At 33.6% G+C, this 27,710-nt stretch overlaps 1 protein-coding gene and 1 non-coding gene across 2 annotated transcripts in view; both read left to right on the forward strand.

Moving 5' to 3' along the window:
* Positions 1 to 25,823, forward strand: part of LOC113394092 (atrial natriuretic peptide-converting enzyme) — a 127,420-nt gene extending 101,597 nt beyond the window's left edge. Inside the window, exons 13-17 of the mRNA XM_064216876.1 lie at positions 20,170 to 20,350; positions 20,597 to 20,750; positions 21,739 to 21,862; positions 22,405 to 22,553; positions 25,556 to 25,823. Of these exons, the coding sequence (XP_064072946.1) occupies positions 20,170 to 20,350; positions 20,597 to 20,750; positions 21,739 to 21,862; positions 22,405 to 22,553; positions 25,556 to 25,756 (809 nt within the window). The 3' untranslated portion in view covers positions 25,757 to 25,823. The remainder of the gene's footprint in view (positions 1 to 20,169; positions 20,351 to 20,596; positions 20,751 to 21,738; positions 21,863 to 22,404; positions 22,554 to 25,555) is intronic.
* Positions 15,700 to 15,791, forward strand: Trnai-uau (transfer RNA isoleucine (anticodon UAU)). The gene is given in 2 exon segments: positions 15,700 to 15,737; positions 15,756 to 15,791. It is a non-coding gene; the product is annotated as a tRNA-Ile (tRNA).
* Positions 25,824 to 27,710: the final 1,887 nt, after the last annotated feature.

Raw genomic sequence — 27,710 nt, forward strand, 5'->3', positions numbered from 1 at the left:
AATATTAAACAAATTTGTCACATAACAATATAACATAGGGAAGATTAAATGGCCGACCATTATGCATGCGACGTTGGCTTAATCGGACTCCAAACGCGCGCTCAGCCGACCGCGACTGTTTTGATTCACACATATGACTTCGCGCGGAAATATTTTAAGAGTAATATAAAATATGAATCAAATATAGTATGTCAATTTATAATTCAAATTTCTTTATTCAGTATCGAAACATTATACTTACTAATTTATAGAGAAGCAACTTCTACAGGTTCAGATAAGAGAATATCATGTCCTGAAAAACTGACGCAAAAAACTCAGCAAATAGTTATATTTGAACTAATTTTATTGATGTAAATAACGTGTTTGGATATAAAAGTGTTAGTTCATAAATGTCCAAACGCTGGGCAAAATAGTAGCCCAATGGTAATGCATCTATGAGTGCCTTCATAATTTTTGATATTTTATTTTATTGGATTGAATACAAAATATAAATCCTCTCTCTTCTTTATAAAAATAAATATATAAGTTCGTATCTTTGTTCTCAATGCTTTCCTAAACCAACTATCCGAAACTTTTATTAAGTATTCTCTATATGGGGCCCCCGAAGGTTCCTGTCTCAACAAACAATATTTTTTCCTATATTTTGTCCTTACATAATATGATGAACATGAACATAGCATACCATGACGACATATAGACCCTTATTTTACGCGAAGCCGGGGCCAGTAGCTTGTATGTTGCAAATACTAGTAATATACCGATATCTAAAATGCCAAACCGTTTATAAATTGGAGACTAACTTATATACAATTTAAACGGATTGATAGCAAGAGGAGTTCCCTTTTAGTCGCAATACCTATTCCGTAACGAGGAATGAAACAGCTGTTCCTTTACCAGCAGCGTGATTTCACACTTCGCGTCACCCGAGTGTACGTATCGTTTACATTTAACTCAAATAACATTTTAGTATCATAAGAAAATTTAAATTTAAATCGTTTTTTTTTTTAATTTTTCGTCTTTCATTCTTGTAAAATTAGCAGAATTGTTTATTTTTTTTTAATCTGTACTCCCAATGACTATATATGTATTTATGTCTGGTTTTAAAAAATAATCCTATTGTTAGAAGCACGTTTATTAAGAAAGGCTATTTAACATCACATGGGAGTAAATTTAACCTAAGGGAAATTTGGTGTTGTCGGTTTGTACAAGCCCAACTGGGAAGGTACACTACACATATATTATACCGCCAAAACGTATGCTATTAATATTTAACGTATTAATACTAATTAATACGTATTAATATAATATGCATTAGGCACATAACATAACATTTTAGTTCCGTAGGTTGGTGCCATATTGGCGATGGGTGAATATTTACCACCAATTGGCACATAAAAACAAATGCAGTAGCTAAAAAATAAAATAAAAAATACTAGCACAATTTATTTGTAAAAACTAATAAAACTAAACGATGTCATTACTCTGTAACAGCTTAATCCCACTCTTTATAGCGCTCGGCTAAGCCGGGCGTACAGCGTTGCACTCGCTATGATTACCAATATATTTAATTATTTATCTATGAAAAGGCTATCGAATAAATAAAAAGTCACAATCGTCCCGCTGTTGGATAAACTACGTTTTTAACTGTATATGTTAATACAGTATATAATAAAAGGAGAGAGCTTCAAAAATATTTCCCTACGTTGCTCTAAAGCAGTGATTCCCAAAGTGGTTCCAGGTGGACCCCCAGGGGTCCACGGGAGACTTGCTGGGGGTCTACGTAGGCGTGAATAAAAAATGGGGGTCCACGAAAATTTATCTGCTTTTGATAGTAAAGAGCAAAAATGTAAGCATAGTTTTTATAAGGGCCTACCTACATTGTTTTAAGTACCTAACTAAGCAGATAATATTTTAATAAGGTAAGCGACTGTTACTTGTCCAAACTTGCGTATTCGATATTACGTACAATTTCATGTACAGACTTGCAAAGCGCTATCCGCCCGACAATGCTTAATGCTTGTTCAGACATGAATTTGATCACCACTATAAATACTTGATGCCAAAGGTACCTAACCTTTTTTTTTTTTCAACTAATTCATAGATTTTAATTGCTGAAATACTCTTAGTGTTACTAAGGATAGAATTAAAAGCACCAATATTAAACAAATTTAAATTTAGTTCATATTTTAGTGTTTCTCTTAAACTGTGGTTACGGACACATGCCAATAGGTGGTCCACGAGAAAAATAAGTTTGGGAACTACTGCTCTAAAGCGTATTGAAAGAAAAAAAAAAGATAAGAATATAGAGACTTTACTTAGAGACTTATACAGTGATTTCACTTTTATTTAAAAATAAAAATAATTTTAATATCATTTTAAAAACAAAAAAAAATACCCTTTAAGAAAATTTTACATTCTTAGTGGTAGCAAATTTAATATCACATTCGACACGCCATGCCTGTCTCATCAAGATTTCTTCACCGCTGAGAATAAGATGAACTATAAACACGAATGAAGAAAATGAAATGAAAAAACAGCCTGTAAAATTACCACAGCTGGGATAAGGCCTTCTCTCCTTTGAGGAGAAGGATTGGAGCTTTCACCAGGCTGCTCCAATTCGGATTGATGGACACACATGTGGCAGAACTTCGTTGAAATTAGACACATGCATGAAAACTCAGTGGTGCTTTCCTGGATTGGAACCCGCAATCATCGGTTGAAATACACGTGTTCTAACCACCTAGCCCCCTTGGCGCAAGTTTGCCAAGCAGCAATGTATATACATCTATATTTATAATTACGAGTAGCCACAAATTAATACAGTTACGTACAAGTTGTCATAAAAATAAGTTACGATATTGATTATCGTGAACGAAATATGTAGCTGATATACTGTTTTACATACGCGAATTATATTCTGTTTCGTTTGTATAGCCCATTGAGAATAGCAATCTTATTTTATAGTCGACATATCTATGAAACTCTCGGAAAAGACGAGATCAATGACCCCACCATTCCTGGATCGTAGTTTTTTTATAATACACTGAGCGAAATACGCTGGAATGTTTACAAATTATGTAAGCGAAGCACAACCTCTGTTCACTCGGTTTTATTTTAAACTGTTCACATTCTTCTCGTTTTATTGCGGACTGAAAAAATGTCAGAAAGTTAGTTAAAATGCTCTATCGTTGGGATTTGTATCGACGGGAAAAATAACTTGAAGCGTTTAGAAAAATGTGTTACTTTATTAAAAGATATACCAATAATTTTATGCTACAGCTGATGTATAATAATGGGGCTGTAAGCGCATTATATCCTTTTCAACAGAAACTGTTTGTTATCGGTCAGAACTCATATAGATTGCGTTGTCTTCAATTATATATGTATGCGGGGCGATGAGGCCTTACGTACGCTATGTAAATAAATCATGATGTTTGATTAGTTGAGACGTTTAAGCGTAACTAACATAACATCGATCATCGCATGTATAAGATTAGTTAGGATATAATCTATACTTCTATACTAATATACTAATACTATTATAAATGTGAAAGTAACTCTGTCTCTCTGTCTGTCTGTCGCTCTTTCACTACCAAACGAATGAACCGAATTTGACGATATTTGATACGAAGCAAACTTGAACTCCAAGGAAGGATATAGGCTACTTTTTTGCCTAACACATGACAACCAACCCCTAAACCGCGAGCGAAGCCGCGGGCGACAACTAATTTATAATATTCTAAATTAACCAAAAAACAAAAGCATGACAAAATACATATAAATTAAAGAATAATAACACACGCGTGTCCCGAATTGATATTTTATGAGAGAAAGTTAAACACAATAAGCCATAATTAATTCCGGATCCCTTAGGAAAACAGGCCGACTCGACAACACTGCCGACAACAGTCAATCAACGCTTTATCAAATAAACAAAACGAGCAAACGTTGCCTATTTATTCCCGTGTTTCGGGTAAGCTGCCTCATGTACTGTTGCTATATCAACTAAGATATTTCTATATACAAACAATTCTAGTATAAAATTATCTTAAATAAATTTATATACTGTATATCTATACATATAATAAAACCGTAACTGATCAAAATCTGTACATACAAGATATTTGAGAAACAATAGTACTGGGGGGTATTTAGTAACGCAATAGATCACAAAAATGTGATTTTTAGAGTTTGTGTCTGTTTGTCTGTTTATGTGTTCGTTCGTTACCGCTAATCTCGGAAACGGCTTTACCGATTTGGATTCGGTTTTCACTGATATACTGTAGTGTTGTTTTATTTAAATCGAGTTGTTATGGAACCAGGGTTGATGAGGTTAAAACCTTTTTAAAGAGTTCTAGTGGTGTTACATCAACCCTCTGCGTTCGAAAATAAATATACTATAGGTATAAATGGGTGCGGCAGAGATTATTTTGTGTTTATTCGTTTCGGTTCCTTCTCATTCCAAAAAAAATTTCGTTTACTTTTAAGCGAGTCCAGTGCACACGGCTAGCTTTATGTGGCTCGGTCGCGTGTTCACAACTCCAAAAGAATCTATACTTTAATCCGAGATGGCACTACTTGTAATATCGTGTAATGTACATTATGCAGTTAGACAAATACTTATCGGAAACTACAATGCCACGACAGACTCAAAGATACACAGATATGTCAACCATATAATACTTCTACTTTTGAGGCTTAAAATCACGCGAACGGAGTCGCGGGCACCAGCTAGTCATATATATATAATCTAAGGATTGTTGACTCTACCGTCGTTTTGACCATCGCGGCTAGTGTTGGGCAAGGCACGTCAAGGCCTCCTTATGGCAAGGGCCCAGGTTCTACCGCCTAGCAGCAATATTTAGTAATGTTGTGTTCCGATTTGAAGAGTGAGTGAGCCAGTGTAACTTTATACAAGGTACAAAACATCTCAGCTCCCAAGGCTAGCGTCGTACAAAAAAATTACATGTAATTCTGTTTTAATGAATATCTTATTGACTTTTAAAGGGTTTGTCCTAACGACATATTTAATACAGCAATGTTCATAATAATTTATAATTTATGTTAGATCAATATCCAAAAGATAATATTTTATTAAATCGTTTTTACTTTAGCTTTCATTTAAAAAAAAAATACTATTTTTTTACTTTGACCAACCTACACAAATAAGTATTCGATGTGGGCGTGGTAGACAAAATCTAAAAATAAAAAGAATCATAACAAGTCTTCGGGGATTTCTTATAAAAAATATAATTGGTTTTATTTTTCATTGACCCTGCTATCAGAAAAAAAAAGAAAAACACCACTATCCTCCTGTTTTGTAGACGTCATCGGGATTGAATGCGAACATAAAATAAATTATAAACGTAAATTGTTTCGTAGCATTTCTTTAAAGTTTTACAATACTGAGTACTGTTGTTTTGCGATAGAATATCTGATGAGTGAGTGGTACCTACTCAGATGGACTTGCACAAAGCCCTACCACCAAGTAAAAGTTATTTTATATTAACTTCCAATCATCCACCTCGATCCAGCTTCCCAACATTCTTATTTCATATTACTCAAATTCCCGTCACAGACTACACAACGTATTTCCCTCCAAAACGTTAAGATGGCGCCTCGACCCCGCTCAAGGACTATTCTCGACTCTGATTGGTCGTGACGTATGATGTAATATTATATTAGTAACTTTGAATGTTTTAGTAAGATGATAATAAACGTAACAATACAAATTAAATTTAGGAAACGATTGTGAGATGCCTTATGAGTCCTTTCTCATTAACTTGGAAGATGATATAAAATCTTACTGCTTTGAAACTTTAGATACCCAAGTATGTTTCGTTACACGTTTTCCAAAATTTCCAGAAAACGACTATCTTCATATAATCGTCATCGTAATAGATTTTGTTGATACTATAAAGATAATGTAAATATTAATTAGTAAATTCCAAGAAAGTGGATTAGTAATATCTTTGTTCTCGTTTGATTAATCTTATTAGCTGATTCCTTAATACTGTAATCGAAAAACGTTCCCGAATGTAAAAAAATGTAAGAAATATTAATTTCGATCCAGTAACCTTAATTAATGAAGGGATCTTATTACATTCTTTGTGTTTCTCACATAAATTTGTCAAAGTTCGGCAATAAGTCAGATTTCGCCAAGGGATGGAAGGAGCGTGGGTGTGTATAACTTGCGTAATTTATCTTTTAATTGAAACGACAGTGCCCAATTAATTTCGTTATCGAGTTTGGGTTAATGTTTATTGAAATAATTTGTATTGTATGGTATTAATTAGTTAATAATATTACAATCAGAAATGACACAGAGATAATAATAATAAATATATATAAAAGAAAATTCAACTATAGTAGCGGCACGCTATGATGGCCGTTTTGACGTTTGCCCGCTCATGAAGTTTCGTATTTAATAAATAATTACATCAAAGGAGCAAATTGTTGTTCTTTATTGTCAATAGTGACGTGCAGTTAGTCATAAAATTTATCGAATGTGATTTCTAAACTACAAATATTAGGGTACCGGGATAACTTTTTTTTTTTTGCGTAAACGTGTACGTCACACTCTCACACTCGTCCTCGTAGTCGGTGTTATATTTGTGTTGACAGTAAATATTTTATATTTTATTTTTTATATTTTGATAGTAAATGTTTTTGGTTTCTTTTTTTGTATCAATTTATTTCTTGTATGTAATGTGTTTATAAAGTTATTCATTCTAATTCCAATTTTGATTTAAATTGATTTCGTTCGAATATATTACTTAAGCTTATTTTATATATTTTTTATTAAACCTTTTTAATCAGATACTACTTGCAACAAAAACTTGAATTAAATTACTTGCAAAAAAACAAAGATTTGAATATATTATATCGATAATAAATTTACATTTCACATCACTTTTTTAATGTGTCAAAACGGCCATCGTATCTTGCCGCTAGTATAGTTGTTGATAATATTTGAGGTTTGAGAATGATAGAAATTAGGCTGGTGAATTTAATTTACTTTACAATGTCGAACGATGAATACATTGTAACCATAAATTGAGCAGGTGATTAATACTTGCCCAGGTTTGAAAACATGATCTTCGTCATACCTCTATTTTCTCGCAATTACAAGAATTCGCAAGAAGAAATCTTGGCCAAATTTGCGGACCAGGTTCTCCACGTAGCATACGACGCAAAACTCCAGTGTACGCTGGAGTCCTGGCCCATAGCATATTGTATCGTAAGCCATCGTATTAAATTGCACTATTGTTGTAGTGCATTTTATTTAATAATAGTATAAATTATGATAATTTAGTTCGAATGACTAACAAATTTTAGAGCAAAATAATGCTCAGGAGAGACACAGGAACCTGCAACGATGCAATTATCCTAATCGGAAAGCCGACATTGCACCAAATAAAGCGATAAAGGATTACAAAATGAATATACGCTTAAAATTTAGAGACACTCCTGTTCGATGAGCTGAATAACACAGATGGTTGGCTATTAATTCCATTTACTTTAATATACCCATCGTAAGTGTGGATTATTTTTAGCACAAACGAGTATTAGTAATTTTAATGATTATGATATAGTATTATATATAATTTAGATTGGTGTTGATGGTGATAAAGAATAATTTACTGATTTAATAGCCATGGTGGCCAGTATTAACGGAGAATGCTTTACTATTTATTCTAATGCAGCCATGAAAAATAACAAATAAAAACAAAACTCAAAATTTCGAAAGTCTCTGGAGTTGCATCAAAATGACTATAACAATTTTTTTTGCAATTAATTATCTCTCCGTCTCGCTTGTTCGCACAAGTATGGCCACAGCTTAAAACTCGCGGTTGCTCGAGCTTCTATCCTTTAAATAAAACCTTTCACATTTCATCCGTAGAACGTGACGCTCGTTGACTCCACAAGAAAAATACTCTGAGAAAGTAATCTCTTAAACAAATAACCAGAGATTTTTGAGCGGATTCCAGCAAAGACGCTGTTTATCATGAAGATTCGTCATTCCCACTTATATATGCTAACATTTACAGGCTGCTTATGTAATGTTTAAAAAAAAAGGCCTCCTCTCCCTTTGAGGAGAAGGTTTGCAGCATATTCCAGCACTCTGCTCCAGTGCGGGTTAGTAGAATACACATGCGGCAGAATTTCGTTGAAATTAGACACATGCAGGTTTCCTCACGATGTTTTCCTTCACCTCTGAGTACGAGATGAATTATAAACACAAATTAAGCACATGAAAATTCAGTGGTGCTTGCCTGGGTTTGAATCCGCAATCATCGCTTAAGATGTACGCGTTCTAACCACTAGGCCATCTCGGCTCATATATATATACTTTCTCAACCAGTCTTGTCCTGAACTTGTCGTCAAATAATAATTATTTTACATTTAATTAAAACAGAATTATCTTTCAATTATAATTTATTTCAATTACATTTTTTTATTATCAGATAAATCTAACACAATTCACAAGTAACTCTGTCTGAACTCTGTCTGTCTAAGACTCTGAATTGACGAATGAAGTATAAGATAGAAATAGCCTTCGACTGAAATAGAAATAAAGATAAATAACTTACAGGATTAACTGGAAAGATAAATTTGAGACGAACAGACGGAATATATAAATTATTTTAAATCAGTTTTTACAAACATTGAAAGAAACTGGATCATAAATGTCACCGAGGAGTTGTTTCACTTAATACATTCGTGTGGTTCTCGGATACGTAGTAATATCTCGACAATGTTCTTCGAATTGCTACACCGCAAAACACGTGTTGCAAAGATAAATTTAACACTTGATAAACTCATTAGTACCAGACTTACAGTCTGCGTTATTCACTTGCATCTCGGTTTCGGTAGAGTAAACGTTCGGGAATGTTACAAGGATAAATATTTATTATCTAAGTCTACTCCTGGTTTCGAAATACACTGTTTTAAAGTGTAGCTGGATATAATTGAGTTATTAAGGAGATGATGATGAAATCGTCACGATGTCCTAACATTTCGACACTTGTCGCAGATTATGTACCTTTTTAGGATATATAAACTCGGACCATTGTGAGATAGATTTAAACTGTCTAACCCCTCGCTTTAAAGCTTTTTTTGGTTTCGACCTTGAATTGAGATCAAGAACTAGTTCTGCCACAGGATTGGTCCTCCTTCGTGCTTTCCGAGACATGGAAGGACAGACTTCAAACTTCCAGACTTTTTTATAATAAAAATAGGTAGACGAGCAAAACGGCCATGGCTGCAAAGTCATCAACGCTCATAGACATCAATGCCGCTCCATCTTTAGGAGCTAAGATGTTATGTCCCTGGTACCTGTAGTTACACCGGAACACAACGATACTGAGTATAGCTATTTATCTATTAAGGCGATAAAAACGCGGTAAAAACTCTTAGCTGCTATTTAGAAAATTTCTAACCAACGAGGTAATCGAGTCTGCGTCCTTACAAGCTAGCCAACTACACGTATAATTAGACCACTGCGACGGTTAATAAAGTATACCTACCAAGTGAACGGAGTCGAAACTTTTGAAATATAAATCAAATAATTTTATCTGTTATTAATATTTCAAATACTTTAAAATGTGAACCGAAACGATGATTTACTAGCAAAAGGACATAACAAATTATTGATCAGAAAATCCTCTGTCAAGTTACCATAATCGGATTATATTTGAATGGAAACGAAATGCGTTTACGCAAAATTTAAACTATTTCAGACTTTATTTATAAAAGAATATTCATCGCATTATTTACAAATAAAATATGGGTTAAATAATAGTGATCCTAATGTAATCGATGCTGCAGTGTTTTAAAAAAATATTTTAATCTCGAAACTTTAGTGGAATCTTGATACAACGTCCCTGACACAGTAAGACTCAACTCCGAAGCATACGTGGTTAGAACAGTGAGACAATTGGTTTTGATACAATTAATACCATACTATTTTTTAAATGTTATTTTTTACAATTATTGTTATCATAAGTATATTTTCGTTATTTGAAACAGCCTGGAGGCGATCATATCATTCCCAAGGTGTGCAACCAACTTAGAAGTCGTTAGTGTTGTAATATCCTCTAGCACACAAATGTTCTTTAATAATAAAAACGTATACATTATTCCACAAAAACATTACTACTCCTGTGTACTCGGGAGCTTGGAGTAACAAGTATATTCTTGTTCCAAGTTTCTATTCTATTCCCCTTAACTACATATATCCACTTTAATTTTACTTTCAAAGTACTGATTCATATATTAGTGTTCACCCGCGGCTTCGCTCGCGTGTTACGGACGTACACTCAGTGATTTTCAATTTTTCCGGAATAAAAAGTAACATATGAGCTCGAATTATCGACAATCAAGTCCTTTCTGACCTGCTTGATCAGGTTGGCTTGATCTTAATGCAAAGCCAAGAGGCTTTGCATTGAGATGTTAAATCACTCTGTAATTTCTACCGCATTTTTTACGGGGAATGTTTCGAGGAGCGGTTTGGATTAATTTCGGATGCTGAATTTCACTTTGGGACATTGCATCGGAATTCGAAGTTTCATCCCCACCATCTAGATGGCTGAAAATCTACAACAGCGCGTCTTTTAAGGCACTTTCTGCCTCGCACAATCTCACAATCTCAGTTTTTACGAACCGTAAGTACCGTAACCGTACAGTTTCTCTTCCCTCTTATTGCAGACGTCCATGGGAGGTGATTGCCACTCACCTATAGCATAAATAAAATGTCCCTCATTCATCTCGTTCTTGACAGTGAAGGAAAACATAATGAGGAAACCTGCATAGGTTGGAGGAAATTAATCCACACCTATATCAGCACTCCTGAAAAAGCGTAGAGCCCTTTGCAGTCCTGGTGCATAAACAGACAGCTACTTTTATAGTACCAATGCATTGTACAAAATAGCTTTTATAAGAATGCTAGTTTTTTCCAAATATCTGCTAAAACAGTGGTTGGAAAATTTATTAAGAAGAAGCTTTAGAATGTTAATTTGAAATATTATTACAGTAAAGTATATTGAATTACCTTATTGAAATCATGGAATTTTAATAATTATCACCATCGTAAACTTTAATTAAAAACTACCATTTCTCTGACAGAAACCCTTGAACAAAGGAACCTAATTAGCCATTCCGTTCAAACTTCAAGCATCTCTAAAATTTCTTAACAGGCTATAACTGATAGGTGGGTGCGAACAAAAAACGACCTTATATTAAAGTGTTACGACACGATTTACTTAACAATTTACATTCCATTACCTGTAATGACGGTCATAAGAAGCAGCGACTGTATTCGATCGCATCGGTCATGCGGGCGCTCGTATTTTTTACGGTATCAAATAAAAAACGTACCAAAAACGTCGCAAAAATCTATTCCGAAACGTTCACCTGTCGCCTGGCGCCTGTAACGCGACAGATGATTTACAGATACAGTTTTTTTATAGCCATTATTCTTTTAATAGATTTTTGAATGCTGAAATGTTGCGTAAAACGTAATACGGTTGTTGAGTTTGACAACACTATTATAACAATTTACTTGGTGATAGGCCTTTATACAAACCCGACTGGCCAGATGCCCCTCACTCATCAGTTGTTCGAACTGCCATTCTTGCTATTGTTAATAGTCAGTGCAACTACATGCACAAGTGGCATAAAATCTTATTTTCCGAGGTGTCGTACTGGTAATATTTCTTACGTTGGTGTTAATGGGTGATGATACCCACTTACAGGTGGCCAAAAATAGAATAAAAAAAAAAAAAACAAATGATTCGTTTAAATTTTTATAAAAGATTTGAAGTTTAGATTGTTTGTTTTTTTTGGTTAAAGATTCAAATATGTAAACTAATAAAGCTATATTATCCTTTTTTTCTTATCCTTAAAACATATTATTTAAGTCTTACAGAGTGTGTCTTTGTGTTTGTCTGTGTGTGTGTGCTATAATATTTCATCAGTATTAAATAAAAAAGTATTTTCTAACATTAAACGTTAAACCTTTCAGTAAATAGTACTCTTGTAGCGAGTTAAATACGTAAGTAAACAACTAATGAAACTCCAAAATTTTGCGGCTTACAACTTGTTAATTATTGTAGCCATTAAAAAAGTTGTTAATAACTTTTAACGAGAACGTCTCAGATTAGTACATTAAGGCAAATACTTGAGATGATTTGTACCTTAAAATATATTCCGTTAGCCTCAATATTGTTATTTTATTTTGTAACTGGCGACCCAATTATACTCCGCACAGACAATCTAGGGCCTTATAATTTTACTTTTACAATAAATGTAATAGACCGTAGATTGTTTTTATTCCATGGTACTTATTACTGTGAGAGATTCCTGTCTTTGCATGCTAATAATTGATAAATAAAATATCATTCCGACTGAGTTTGTGCAGATCCCTAATTATTATTTTGATTCAGAACTAGTGTCAGATTTATGTGATCTAAGGGTTCTGGGGTTAAAACTCTGGGGCCTCTATAAGAAATGGGGCCACAACAATAGAAATTTCTAAAACTAAAAAGCCCCAATTCTGACGAGTAAACACATAAAATGTCGTAGACAAAGTAAAAAAGGGTATAACATTCTTGTATTTTGTAATATTTGTCTAATACATGCTAAAAATGTTTTTATACATAATATAAAAGAAACGAAAGATATTAAAAGAATTTAATTATTTAATCATCGGACTGAAAAATTCTCAAAATTATTTGGAAAATAATTAGGGGTATTCTTTGTTGCCCCAGGGCTTTCGGACCTCTACATCCGGCCCTGATCGCTACGCAAGGAAATCGTTACGTAACCACTCACTATATACGGACCTTAAGAGAACTTAAAATCATAAATTTGTAAAAATATATTAGGTGTTGTAAAAAGTCAACACAACAACATCCTCCACCAAAAAGTCGTAACATTAGAAATGGGCCAAAATGAGAAATGATTTTAGTATTACTAGCATAGTCCCGCGAGGTTTTAAACATTTAACAAATAACCCTGTGTATACATTTATTCAGAACTATGTAAATAACATAATACGCACACTTGTAGGGTGCCTAAATATAAATAAATACCACGTTATGTCACGAATAATGCTACAATTGTTAATATTATAGCAAAATCCAGCGCTAGTTTATAAGTACATTGAGCTCTACACATATTATATCTAAACTTAAACGGATTTACTTTAAGTAAGTGAATAGTTAAGTATAAATCCTTTTAAGGGATTATTCTTAGCCAGAGTTACTTATTCCGTGGTATTAAAAAGGTTTATAGCATGTAATCTGATGTTATCTATGGGTTATTGTTTTTTATCGATACATTTATTCGTTGTTAACTTTTTATAAATTATCTTGATACATATAAGATTAAGTTTTTTGAATATCCTGTTAAGTGGACTGAGAAATGGACCATCTGACGTTAAGTTGTCACCACTGCCCAAAAATATTAATCATTCCTGAAATAACCAATGTCGCTTAGAATATACACTGGCTCACACACCCTCCAAACCGAGACATAACAATAATTATAGGATAAATAGAACATTCGCCATATAGTAACATTTAGTGCTACTAGAAGCATCCTGGACGAAGATGAAATAAGGCACTCGGGAAAAATAATGTTCCACATCCCAAAAAATGATCTCACCATAGTCACAACAGTAGGCATAGATATAAGGCTGAAAAACTCCGTTCTCGCAATCGCAAGGGACCAATCGGTGACCGAAAACGATCTTCAAAGATAACGTGAGAAAATAAACCAGGTTACGGAAAAATAAATTGGATTATACGCAACTTGAATATAAAAGACGACATAGTAGCCACCGCCACAACAGAGGCGAAGAAAGACTAAAGAGATAAGATCACCAGCCGGGCGGAAGCGGACACGGCGAATAATATTCGAGCGTCGATCCTCGTGAATAGCATCAGAGAGCAAGACTAAAAATAATGCAAATAACTTTTAAGTCGACAAGTAACTCACAAATCACATTGGAGCCATCGTGATGATAATCATATCATGATCAGCTGATATTACGTATCAAAGCAGTATCAGCAATGCCTGCGAATGCAACATGAAAACTATTTCCTTTCTAATATATTTTTTTCTATAAATTAATAGCTTTGAACCCTTACCCCTAACGTGTCTCCCATTATACGCTTTGGCAAATAAGCCATACCCGAGCGTTGCTGAACAAAATTCTCAATATATTGCATCTAATCTGTTTTATCGATCGTGGCGCCATCTGTAACTTCACGAAAACTCATTTTACGATATCAAAACCATCCTAAAAGTAATTATATAGAGTAACTCCATCGGATCCATTTTGTTATCATTGAAGTTACTGCCTCTAGATATTCACATTGTCGAGTAATGTTCTTATATTTTTTTAATAGATAGGTAGACTGACTTATGGGCCACCTAATAGCATATAGAGTAAAAAGAGCCGAGGTGGCCCAGTGGTTAGAACGCGTGCATCGTAACCGATGATTTCGGGTTCAAACCCAGGTAAGCGCCACTGAATTTTCATGTGCTTAATTTGAATTTATAATTCATCTCGTGTTAGGCGGTGAAGGAAAACATCGTGAGGAAACCTGCATGTGTCTAATTTCAACGGATTTTTGCCACATGTGTATTCCACCAATCCGCATTGGAGCAGCGTGGTGGAATATGCTCCAAACCTTCTCCTCAAAGGGATAGGAGGCATTAGCTCAGCTGTGGGAAATTTACAGGCTGCTAATGTAAAAAAATAAAATAAAAGCATGTGGTTATCATTGCTCGTAGACATGCTTACAAGCTAATGCGCCACCAACCTTGGAAACTATAATTGTATTTCCCAATTAGCCTTCAAACTGGAACATAACAATACTGACTATTGCTGTTCAGTAATACAACATGGGATGAGTGGGTGGTACCAACACACGGGCATGCACAAAGCTCTACCACCAAGTAAGTTATTTTCTAACCCCGTTCCAGATAACTAAGTAAAAATTTTAATCTATCATCTTAAAAGCCAAATTCAAAATTATGTCCTCCATTTTGAAGTGATTAATATACACTTTTATTAAATTCCTGGGAGGGCTAGCTTTGACAGCGTATACATTACTCGACCCGAAGACTGCGAGACTCGTTACGATAGAGCAGTTTTACATGTTGCTACATTTATTTTTATTCGACTTCCATCAAACCGATATTAGTAATGATTATTGTATTCAAGAGAATACTCGGTTAGATACAAAATTAATTGACTTGTTTCGGTTATCAATAAATTGTCAATAATAGACTGGAGTTAGGAAGTTTTCGGTGCTCTTCAAATTTGGTTATCAAAAAGCAAGATGACTCATAGCTCCTGCGCGTCTCGGTCATGTCATATCATTTTCTCAACGGATTGCGAGGAAATAGAAAATCCAAAGATAATTATGCATTTATGTGTACTAAAATATCTCCTACTTTGTTGATTTTACTCCGTTTTGAACAATCGAATTCTGTCACATGGACATTATCATCATTACATTCAGGAGGTAGTAGATCCGATTTAACATACACGGAGTGAAATGTTAGTGGTAAACCTTTTATTTCAAACTTTAACTACAAACTATTTGAAAGAATAATCTCACCGTACCCAAATAAAGCCATTCAAGAATAGCTCTACCCATTGATTTTTTGACGACAAAGCTATCAGCTCCAGTGGCGCAATCGGTCAGCGCACGGTACTTATAGCGCAGTGCGTGCGAGACATGCCGGGGTTGTGAGTTCGAGCCTCACCTGGAGCAACGTTTTTTATATCTTTTGTAATCATATTTGACATTTAACTTCCTCACTGATTTTTAGCTGGATTCCGTAGTTCAGATCTAAAAAATACAGGGGAAAGTAACCTTGTATCTTTGTTAACTAGGTGATCTTAGTGCAAGTCTGGGTAGGTATATAACATATTAGTTCTCAAGGGTCAATGTCTAGTGGCGGTGGTGACCACTCACTATCCATTTGGCCCATTGGCTAGTATTCATTTCTATTAATTATAATTAACGAAATAATAAAAGGGTAACACAAAGCAATTTAATTTCATCCAAGTGTGACTTCAAATTTGATGTTTCTTATATAATAATTTTGCAATTATGATAAACAAAAACATATTTATTCGAAGAAAAACAACGTACTAACTTCAAACTAATTAAAACGAAATAAAATTCCTAACTCAGACCCATCACGGAATCACTGATCTATAAAGGTCACCCTTCAATTTAGAATAACAACATTGCGGTTATGAATTTGTAATTTAAATAATCAATTTGTTGTCGTCCAACTAAATATTTTAATCTAATAAAACAACATTTGTTTTGGTAAAATATTTACTCTCAATAAATAACGAGTTGAAAATTAAAACGTTCCTTGGAAATTATTTTAGAAGTAAGTCACGCTATTGCCCAAATGATAAATCAATACAGCCTTACAGATTACAATGAAACATTTCTCTTTATGCTTAATTTTGAACATTTGGCATTTTAAATTGCTCCACGATATTTTAATAACTAGAAAGTAGGTTAACTGTGTTACCACATAGGACATGGTCGCCACTAAGATGTGATATGGACACAGAAATATTAACCATAGCCTAAGCCACCAATTTTCCGAGAACCATGGGAACTAATCTGTTATTTTCTTTCTTGTTATTGTATTAACTCACTCACGGTTGCATGTTAAGTGGGTGCTACCTACCTAGATGGACTTCCAAAGAACAATATTACAACTTCAAAAATAATAAACGTGATAACTGTCCATGCTAGGCAAAAGCTCTCTTTAGGTTTTATCAATTATTTGGGTATACGCGGGTCTCATCCAAAACAAATGAAATACCACCAAAACAAATGAAAACATCATTGGTAACATGAACCTGCGATCATTGATTAAAGTCCACGAGTTATATCCACTGATACCTCAGCTCAAGCTTTGTGTTTGTTAGAAGATTCTAGAAAAATCCAGGAAACTATATTGTAACGATATCGTATCGTACCCTGTAAATTTATTTTCCAGGGGTTTAGTAAATATATCGCGTCAGCATTGTAGGTAATCTTTTATTGTCCACCTGAGAAGTTCAGATAGAGGATACACGTTAAACCGCCTTTGTTATCGGTATACTTTATAGCGTTTTCTCAACGGCTTAATGTCAGCATCTACCATATTAATACCAGGTATACATCAGAGACTATTGTCTGGGGGCTTGAGGTACTTGTAGAGCAGCTTGTAACGCTTGAAATGCATACATGCATTAATACACAATCAATACTACGTCAACCACGAAATACGCCTGTATTTAATTACTAGTGTTGGTATTGCTAACAATTTATTTTTTTTAATATTGTAGTTATTGACATCAGCGCTTTCGGAACAGAATTTATACGAAGTCGATAGTATAAATTGGAAAAAAAATTAAATTATAAGTAAATTATTTTCTAGCAGTGTATATAAGAAAATATTGTGAGGATCCGTCTGTGTGGATATACCTCATACCTGTCTGAAGATACCATAAGCTCATCATATATTCTCCTATAATTTCAAATTTTATTCTACTACGAAATTAAGAGAAATCTTGTTATCATATTTTCTGCACATATAATTATGTCCGTTGCAAGAAAGCATAAATTACAAGAAAGAAATATTTAAAATTGCGAGGATTACTTCGCATCGTACTAAAAACGATTTCGCATAAATTTAAACTAAAGCCAAATACTGATCTCCTAAATCTTTACGACGACGAAGCAGTGTGTAGTTACAAGAACAGGGTGCTGCAGAAGATAATAAAAACAAATGAAAATAGCCTTCAACATTCCTATTCTAACAAGGCAAATGCTAATTATACATACAAAGGAACGCAAAGCGAGGCTTAGGTGGATCTATTTATACTAATTAATCCGTCGGCCGAGCACCTGAGTCTGTGGCTGTTTACATAATTTCAGTATTACTCTTGCCATGACTATTTGCGTCAATAACTGTATAGAAATGGTTGTTATTAATACATCTGAATAAAGTATTTTCCATTTATGATATTATATGAACGTTAATCATTTGGAAACGGTTATTGAATTTGAGTGCAATTATTTCTGATATAACAAGGAAGGAAAATACGTAATTAACCAGAGAAAGAAAGAGAGAGAATGCTTTAATTTTCATTCCCGTCACGTGTACTGAGTTGCCTACGCGTTCATTTTTAGGTATTCCTCTTTCGTTTCTAAAAAGGAAACCCTCTTAGGATAACTCGTCGTGTCCGTAAGTTTGTCAGCTTTTTATTCCGCATTTACTAAACAAAGATAATTCTCATTTTAGAACTCATAAAAACTTTGTTTCCTATCTCATACAAAACAGAATTTATATTTTTTCAAAGATATAAAAATATTATTCTATTATTTCTATTAATAATGAATATTTATCGTCTTATATTATAGTTCAATAAAATAATAATATAAGAACTTGCTAAATTCTTTAATTTGAAGCGATGACAGTAACTTATTGCTTTTGACTGTAAAATTTCAATGTTGTTTACACCTTTAAAGACGTATCACTTTGTATGTTACCCGAGTCAGATATTAATTTTAAGTGCTTATTGATAAGTTGATGGTGTAACTTTTCCAATAAATAAAATAAATAAATAAAAATAAAAATCGCCAACTTAAACATCAACTCAGATATAAAATTAAATGAATCAACGGATATATTAAACCATTCGTTTTAATTAAAGGAACAGAATAACTTTTATCGAATTATAAGTTCTTAATTTAATCTCGTTTAAGGCGTGTTTAAACCGCCCTTACTGCTTGTAGCGACTGAGGGCGAATTTGAGTTCCCGCAGTATAATCTGTTATACTTAATTGTTGTCTGGACCCGCTGGTATTTCTGAAACTTTAATTATATCTCCGTAAAGCCGCGCGTCAGGTGTTCATTGAAGTCTTGTAAAAGAAATGTTTTTGTTGTTGTTGTAAGTGATATTTATACTTCTCATAGTCTCAGACTGAATTTATCTGAAGTCATTTAGGAGATCTATAATTCCTTCATACAAAGTATTTGTGTGTGAATTATAATATTCGCATCGTTCGCTCGATGCCCCGAGCTTTAACCCGAATAGCCGGGTCTATCCTGCGATTATAAATAAAGTATCTATATTAAGCAAGATATAAATAGCACATTACAATTTCTAAGGTCTCAAAACAAATCTTAGTAAACAAAATAAATAATAATAATATTATTAATAGATTATTGTAACTTAGCTCGAATATTGTTTGACGTCGCTTTTGTTGGTTTACCCAAACGTTTACCAAAAGGGGTTTGCGTAAATTTCAATTTCGAAACCGGCCGCCAACAAGTTGAGTCGAACAAAGAAATGATCACGGGAGATGTTAATTTTAAATCTCGTGAAAATGACCGACTGAAAAATACTTTTGGATCTTTAAAACAGTCCCTAGTCCTATAGTCCCTTATAACAAACTCCGTTCTCAAATTTTTGAGAAGCCTTTGTATTGTTTTTCTGTAATGTAAAATTTTTAAGTACTTAAGCCCGAGTTGAAAATATGCGCCTCACTGAAATAGATTTGCTTTCAGATAATTCAAGAAGCATATTTGAATTATTATGGAACAAAGTAATTTACTTTTAGCAATTCATTTTGTTTTCTTTAAATGAATGTCTAAGCAAGCTGTGGAAACTTTATTGGTATCCTTAACATTTTTATTTTGTAAAGTATTAAGTATGATTACTGTTTGAAGGAAGAATAATACACAAATGATTGTTATCTGTTCAGAGAAGTCTGCACAGAGTCGTACCAGCAATAGGTATCTTTTCATGTTCACCAGTTAGTTTTTCTTTTATGTCATTGGTAGGCGGACCGACAAATTGGTCTGAATGGGTCTGAATGGAGTGTAATGGATCCTCTCATAGTAATATAAATTGGGCCTCTAACAATCAGTCTATATCCAACAAGGTCTACGATGTTTAAATATTACATTATTTTTAAATATATAAATATTTAGTTAAAATGTCAATTTTATATAATTGACGAAGATTTATCAAGGAATACAAAACTTTATTTGAGCTCGTAAACTTATAAAACTTTTATTTTAAGAGTTAACAGAGAACAGAAAATATAACAAATATATTTACTCCAGAGTGCGGCAAGCGTCGTACTATCGGAGCTGGAAGGAAGCGGATAGTTGGCGGTGTGGAGGCTTCTCCTGGAGACTGGCCCTTCTTGGCTGCGATTCTAGGAGGGCCTGAGGAGGTGTTCTACTGCGCTGGAGTTCTCGTCGCTGATCAGTGGGTACTGACTGCATCGCATTGTGTTGGCAAGTAAGTCAGTTGCATTAAACAAAATCTGTGTCAAACTATACCTATTTTACTGACCCAGTTTTAGTTAGATATCAAAGGCAATTTTCTTAAATTTTCTCAACGATACCAAAATTGTAGAAAAATTGGATTTCTGATGTCCCAACCTGAAATTTGAGGTATCTGTAATCTAATGTATTATTGACCAGATAAAAAAACTTGTTAAGGATATTTTACTATTTCCATTTACATTTTTTGTCCTTGTACCAGTCACTCAGATGTTAATGGCTGGACTATCCAACTGGGTATCACTCGAAGACGATCTCACGCGTACTACGGACAGAAGGTGAAGGTCCGTCGAGTGGTACCACACCCTCTCTACAATGTGGGCGTCGCCCATGACAATGACATCGCATTATTCCAGGTATTCTTGCAGGAATCTAAAACTTCTCCATATTTCACGTAGGAAATAACTTTTGAATTAGTTCTCTGCATAAAATTACATATCCTGATAGTAGTACCACAAAAATTAGTAAGGAGAATCACCTACAGATAAAACAAGAGGCCTTTAAATGCCATATCGGTCATCAATCAGTTCATTGGTCCGTCAAAATCATTCGTTGACGATTAAATTAGTAATTATCCAAATTCACTTAGCATGTATTTTGTTAAGATACAAATATGCTTCCTTGCACACTAAAAATATCATATAACTAACAGAGATAAATGACACATAAGTGAAAAGTGCTTTTTATCTTATTTTTTAAATTTTCAAATGTTTTTTATATTTCCATATTATAGCTATCGTTACTGTTGTCGGATAAATAAATCTAAATATTTCAAATTTGTATCAAGTGATGATACAAATTTTACTCAAATATCTATTACCTAAAAACTGACTTTGTACCTCAGTCGTTTAATATAGAAATCTGAATTATGGTGATACGATATTTTGACGTTTATTTCCTATAAACACTATAAGAATTTAAGTCAATGTCGTATATATAGCTTTCAGATAGTCACGATCATGTTCCACGGCGTGTTCCAACATTGTTCTTACAGCATACCTCTACAGATTCTTGCGAAGTTGTAAATTAATTACCATAATTAATGGTTGATTAGTGGATTATTTTAAAATCATTTTTAACTTGAATTACATTTTGAAAATAATCTTTAATATTTTTTGTCCAGAATACAATGACATTGATAACTATGTACGAAATGTACTCGAAGGTAAAAAATACTTTAAAATAATTGGTAATAACTTTGCACACCAGAAAAATAAGTACAGACCGATTTATTTCTTCCTGTCATCGTATTTAACATCAAAAGATGGAGATAAAACATTGAGATTCTATGTTTAGGTCATACTATTTATTAGGTGAGGTTATCACAGTTACGTTTTGTACCAGTTGGCGGTTCGCGTACGCTACCACGAGCAATTGTCCCCGGTGTGCCTGCCGCCGGCACAGCGTGCACTTGCCCCCGGCACCCTGTGTACCGTCATCGGCTGGGGCAAGCGGGACGACAAGGACAGTGCGTACTTCTTTAAATACTGTTGTGATATTGTTTGGTGAGGTTACCACTCAAGTTTTTGACTGTTCTATGTCGTATGTGAATTGAAGACACACTACGCTTCTGTTGCAACGAATGACCACGCTTCATTACATTTTTAATGTATTATGTTATAATATTCATAAATGAGCCGATAGTAGATTTTTGGCAATCAATAAGCAAGTGTAACAATTCTATATTGAACTCTAATTAATATTATAATTCTATATTGACTTTGACTTTGACTTAACTGTTTAATTAATACTGATGGTAGAGAAATGTCACCGTCACCATCCTGAATATACTGAAGTAAGTGCTTCAGTATATTCAGGTACACTACACACAAGTGCACTGTATGTAGCCGAAGACACAAAAAACAACACAGACAAAATAATTCTGAATTCTGCGCCAAAAACGTGAACTTTTCAGAATTATAGTATCGATGTTTATAATTAAATATATATGTTTATAATATTTTTACTGTAATATTTTGTGTGGAATAATTAATTTAAATTCGTGTTTAGTGTCAGAATATGAACCAGCGGTGAACGAAGTCGAGGTGCCTGTATTGAACCGCGACCTCTGCAACCAGTGGCTTGAACACCGCGACCTCAACGTCACCGAGGGTATGATCTGCGCGGGTTACCCAGAAGGCGGTAAAGATGCCTGTCAGGTGAGCGGGATTTTGAACTTGACGTAGACTTAAAAAAATAAACTGCGGGATCAAATCTACGCAAGCATCACTAAACTTAACACAAATTTTCCATGTGCTTAATTTGTGCTTGTAATTCGCCTCGTTTTCGGCGGTGAAAAAAACCTCACGAGAAAACCTGCATGTATCAAACAATGAAATTCTGCCATATGTGTATCCATCAGTCCGCATTGGAGCAGAACCCCAATCCTTCTTCTTTACATGCTGTTACTTTATAATATAATTAAATACAGTTTAATTTAATGTCATTATCATACGCACCAAGTTAAGACCAGTAATGCAATATTTGAGTGGATAAGCGTATGTGCTTAGATATACTCAAGTTTATAACTATAAGGGTTAGGGAACAGAGAGTGTATCAGAATCGATAGGATAGTAATTTCATACGACCATGGATAATAGGCGATAGACCCTTACGTGCTTCTCGAGGTACAGGATTATCGGTATCATTGTAAAAGCTTTCCAGGTGGTGCAGGATGTTTACGGAAATTTAAACTATTCACGCTACTCCAAATAATATATTTCTTACTTCTGAATATGACATCTGACTGTTTACACTATTGTATCTTGTTTATCCAAGTGTACTTCACGACGAACACGAAGAGAATGGATCATTACTGCGAGCTTGAGTTCTAATATACTTTGTTTTTTGTCAACAACCATAACGTAAATTACACGTTTACAAAGGAAATTAAATAATCAAGTCAACAATAATTTAAATGATTAAAGAGCTTTTAATTAATAATAAACAATAGATTAATTGCATTAATCTTAAAATAAATACTTATGCTAACAATTATAACACTGCCAAATTCCTTATTCTGATTTGCTGAGAATTTGTTTGAGAAAAATCGACCTACTTATGGCCTATGACCCGACTCGAACAATGTCATACTACTACACCAACGAGAAGTTATACCCCCAATGTTTTAATTATAAATTTATAAATATGGATAATAATTAAGATGAAACACCTCGACTACCATATTTCGAAGTTGATTATATAGTTGTTTCAAATAATATTATTTCAATTATATATTTTAAATTCCGCTCATAACGCTCTGAATGATCAGAGTTCTGCTAAATGTTTAATTCGTCAAATTTAAAGCTAAATTGCGTTACATTTTGAAGTTATAGTAATATATTGAATAATAATAATGAATGAACCGATAAAATGATCACATGAAATATTCGTCGAATCTTCTGTATTAATAATGCGCTGTATTTGCGCGCTGCATTAATAATATTATATTAAATTAAGTTTCTCGTGAACGCTATTTGAATTGTAATATTATAACATTCAAATCACGTTTGTCGAGTTGGATCAGTAGTTAGAACAACTGAATGTTAATCAAAGATTGCGCATACAAATCCTCGCGTGAAAACCTGCATTTTTCGAATGAATCTGCTACATGTGCACCAACCTGCATTGGAACAACTTGACGGAATAAGTTCTAAATATTTAGAGGAGAGGGCCTAGAACAGCAGTGAGACATTTCCATGTTACTGTACTTTTACGTTTTTCGAATCACTAATTTATATTTATAACTATATTTACGGGGCAATAGGGCTTTGTGGAAGTGTGTCTGGTAGTACCTGGTAGTAGTAGGTACCCCTCATCAGATATGATTGAGTTTTATGGTAATTGATCCGCTATATAGGTGTGGCTTAATATTACATTAACGATAATTTTGAAGAAATATTCCTGAATAGTTGTCGCCCGCTGTTTCGCCCGCATTGTCTCCTACAACGCCATCAGGGTCGTCGTCGTTGCATAGGCTCCGCGGAGTTCAAACTTGCTTCATACCAAATTTCATCAAATTCGGTTCAGTGATTTTAGTCGTGAAATAGCAAGAAAGAGAAACAGAAAGACAGTTACTTTTGCATTTATAATATTAGAATACATTAGTTATTAGGTTTCTTTTTATGTAATTTCGTGATGATGGGGCGAGAAGTTTAAACATGAAAGCCTAAAAAAGAAACAAATTCACTTTCGTATTTATAATCAGGATACGATCCAACAATTTCCAGCTTTATAAATCAATATTATTATTATTAGTATTGTATAAAGGAATGAGTACATAAGAGGAAGTTTGAAAGTGGCATCTGTAACCGAGAAGCTATGTGGAAACCGGCTGTCATGGTATGGGCATGTTATGCGGAGTAATGATGACCATGTTGTGAGAAAGGTCTTGAGCATGGATGTGGATGGATATAGTAGGGGACGACCAAAGAAACGATGGATGGATTGTGTGAAAGACGATATATAAAATAACAGAGTGCCTCGCGATGGTCATGGCAATGATGGTTAATTTATATATTATACCATTTCCGTCTCAGAAGGTCACTTAAAATTGTTGGGAGAGGAGATGGGGCTGGTTTTATCACTGCAAGTTTATTTTAAAAATGGAAAAAGAAAAATTACAGTTTTCAAGATATAATATCTGCTGTGATAGTTCTTGTATTGAGCTAAACGGAACGAAGTCAATAGTATGGTTTTAATACAGCCTGCTATTATATTTGTTTTCAATGCATCGGTTGCATTGTGTTCCATATTTGTATTCCTAAGGTTTCATTTCGGATCCAGACGAATTATTTAAAGAAATATTGTCTAGAGATATTATTTCTTTGTTTGATCTTGACAGTTATTGTAGGTAATAAGAATTGTACAATTACAGCTTTTATGGATGTGGTCAAAATTAATTTTAGATGGAAAATTCTAAATAATTGGACACTTACACTGAAATAGTTTCAATGGGACTTTTAATCATTTGTACTCTTTTTTAATTTTCTGAAAAACGTCTAAGTATTATTAAACAGTGCGAACAAATTAATACAAATGCCAGAAGTAAAACTTTTTTATGACATTTCATGACAAAACATGAGCGGTTACTACTTAATTCTCCGAGAATTACTTAAAGGATGGATTTGTTTGGTGTATAAAATAGAATGTAATGTTACAGGGTGACTCGGGCGGGCCGCTGCTCTGCAAGGACCCTGACGACACAACGCGCTGGTACGTCGGCGGCATCGTGTCGTGGGGCATCAAGTGCGCGCACCCGCGTCTGCCCGGCGTATACGCTTACGTGCCGCGGTACGTGCCGTGGATCACGCGACAGATTCGCCTCTACGACGACGAGAACGCGCGCTCCGACGACGACTGAGGTTCGCCGCACGCCGCGTGCTACCCGATGTAGACGTAACCACTCCGCAAATTCTTTCTTATGATTTCTTATATTCGGTTATATATTTTTTTAACTAATTATTTTAAAAGAGGAATCAATTGAACGCATTAGTTTTGACCTAATTTGAAATAAATTAGTTTTTTCGTCAAATCGTTATTATACAGAATATTCTATTTTTGCATTTTGAATATTGCAATATTTTATCGGAGTGTCCTCTACTTAACAGATACAAAAAAATCGATTTAGTTCTTACCTACTTTTTAATTATAAATGAAATTAATCTTTTGTTTATTTATATTTTACAAAACATATTTGACAGCATTCAATTATGTAAAATCGTTAAATATGTCAATTATTGGTTACGTCTGCGTCAGTGGAGATGTACATGGAGTTGTGTTCATTGCTTATGGACTATGAAGTTACTATTTTAACGACAATAAAAAAATATATATTTGACAATAAAATATATTGACAATAAATTATATTGTAGCGTATTCTACTGACGATTGAAATTCTAATTACTTATATGTATATATTGATAACTAAAAAATAGAATGGCTAAATATTTTTACATATCGCTCGTGTGTTGCGTGAGGTAAATTATTTGATGCTGTGATAAAACGGAACTCTATAATATATAATGAAATCGATAGAAATTATACCAGTGATGTTGCAAAGTTCAACTTTTTATATAACTTTGGACGTTTTCACGGAGTCTCTCGATACTTTTTCTCGGGATGTTATGCGTCAGTGTGGTGTTTATTGTAATATACGACTAAAGGCTTATGATTATCGAGTAGGGTCACTAAGCTTTAGCGTTTTCAGAATTTTTATATGACGCGATTACTTCTCGATACATTATTATTTCTATATTGTATATTTATTTGATGTTTGGTGTTGTAGTATTAGAGAGAAGTGCTTTTATAGATTATATTATATACGTATTCCTTTTAACTAAACGTGAGACAATAATGTCTTTGCTGAAAGACGTCGCTGTGTGTAATCTTAAATAGAGTTAGATAATGAACCTTATACAATATCTAAATTAAATGTGTCGGTGTGAATTTCACGTCAAATATAAATAGGACACTAGTACTTCCTAATAACAAAGAATTATACTTGATAAAATATTACAACTATATAAATAAATGCAGGTCACCGCCCGCGGAGAATGACTCTTTTGATATCGTTTTTATATGAATGTAAAAAAGTCGATGTGTTATTTTTTTTATTACTAATGAAATTAACGTTAAATTGACAATAACACATCTATTGTGGAAATTAGTAACATAGCTTTAATAGCGTGTAAGACTAAGTAGCTACAGAGGTGTAACTTAGGTTTAGATCGTTTAAACTTAGCTGGTATTTGTCTTTAATTCGGGTTTTAATTTTCACTTACCATTAATTTATTTTATCGTAAATTCAATTTTTTTTTTACAAATACGTGACAATATTTAATAATACATTCGTTCTTTCAAAAATCCATTTAAGTATATCGGTGAATTTACGTATTTTTAGTGATCCACACACTTTTTTTTTTCAAATATATATATAACTATATAACTTTAGATGAATAGCGTTGAGTATGCTCAAAGTTGCTGTTTTAGATATTATATAACGTAATAGATATACATTTATATACAAGCGACAACATAGATTTATTAAATAATGAATTGTATACACATACGACATTTGAAAATGTTTCGTATTAAATTTAAACGAACCTCATTAATAAAATATTAATTTAATTTATTTATAATTACACCCGGGATATATTCAAGTTGCTTAACTTGTCTTCCCGGGCATAAATACGATACAGTTCAATTCGTTTCTAACAACATATATTATCCTCATTGCTACCCTTGTAAGTTCACTGATCTGAGAGACATATAAATATAAATTACTTATAGACGCCATTTTTTAATATTTATTG

The sequence above is a fragment of the Vanessa tameamea genome, chromosome 2, assembly GCF_037043105.1.
Source record: "Vanessa tameamea isolate UH-Manoa-2023 chromosome 2, ilVanTame1 primary haplotype, whole genome shotgun sequence".
Lineage (NCBI taxonomy): Eukaryota > Metazoa > Arthropoda > Insecta > Lepidoptera > Nymphalidae > Vanessa > Vanessa tameamea.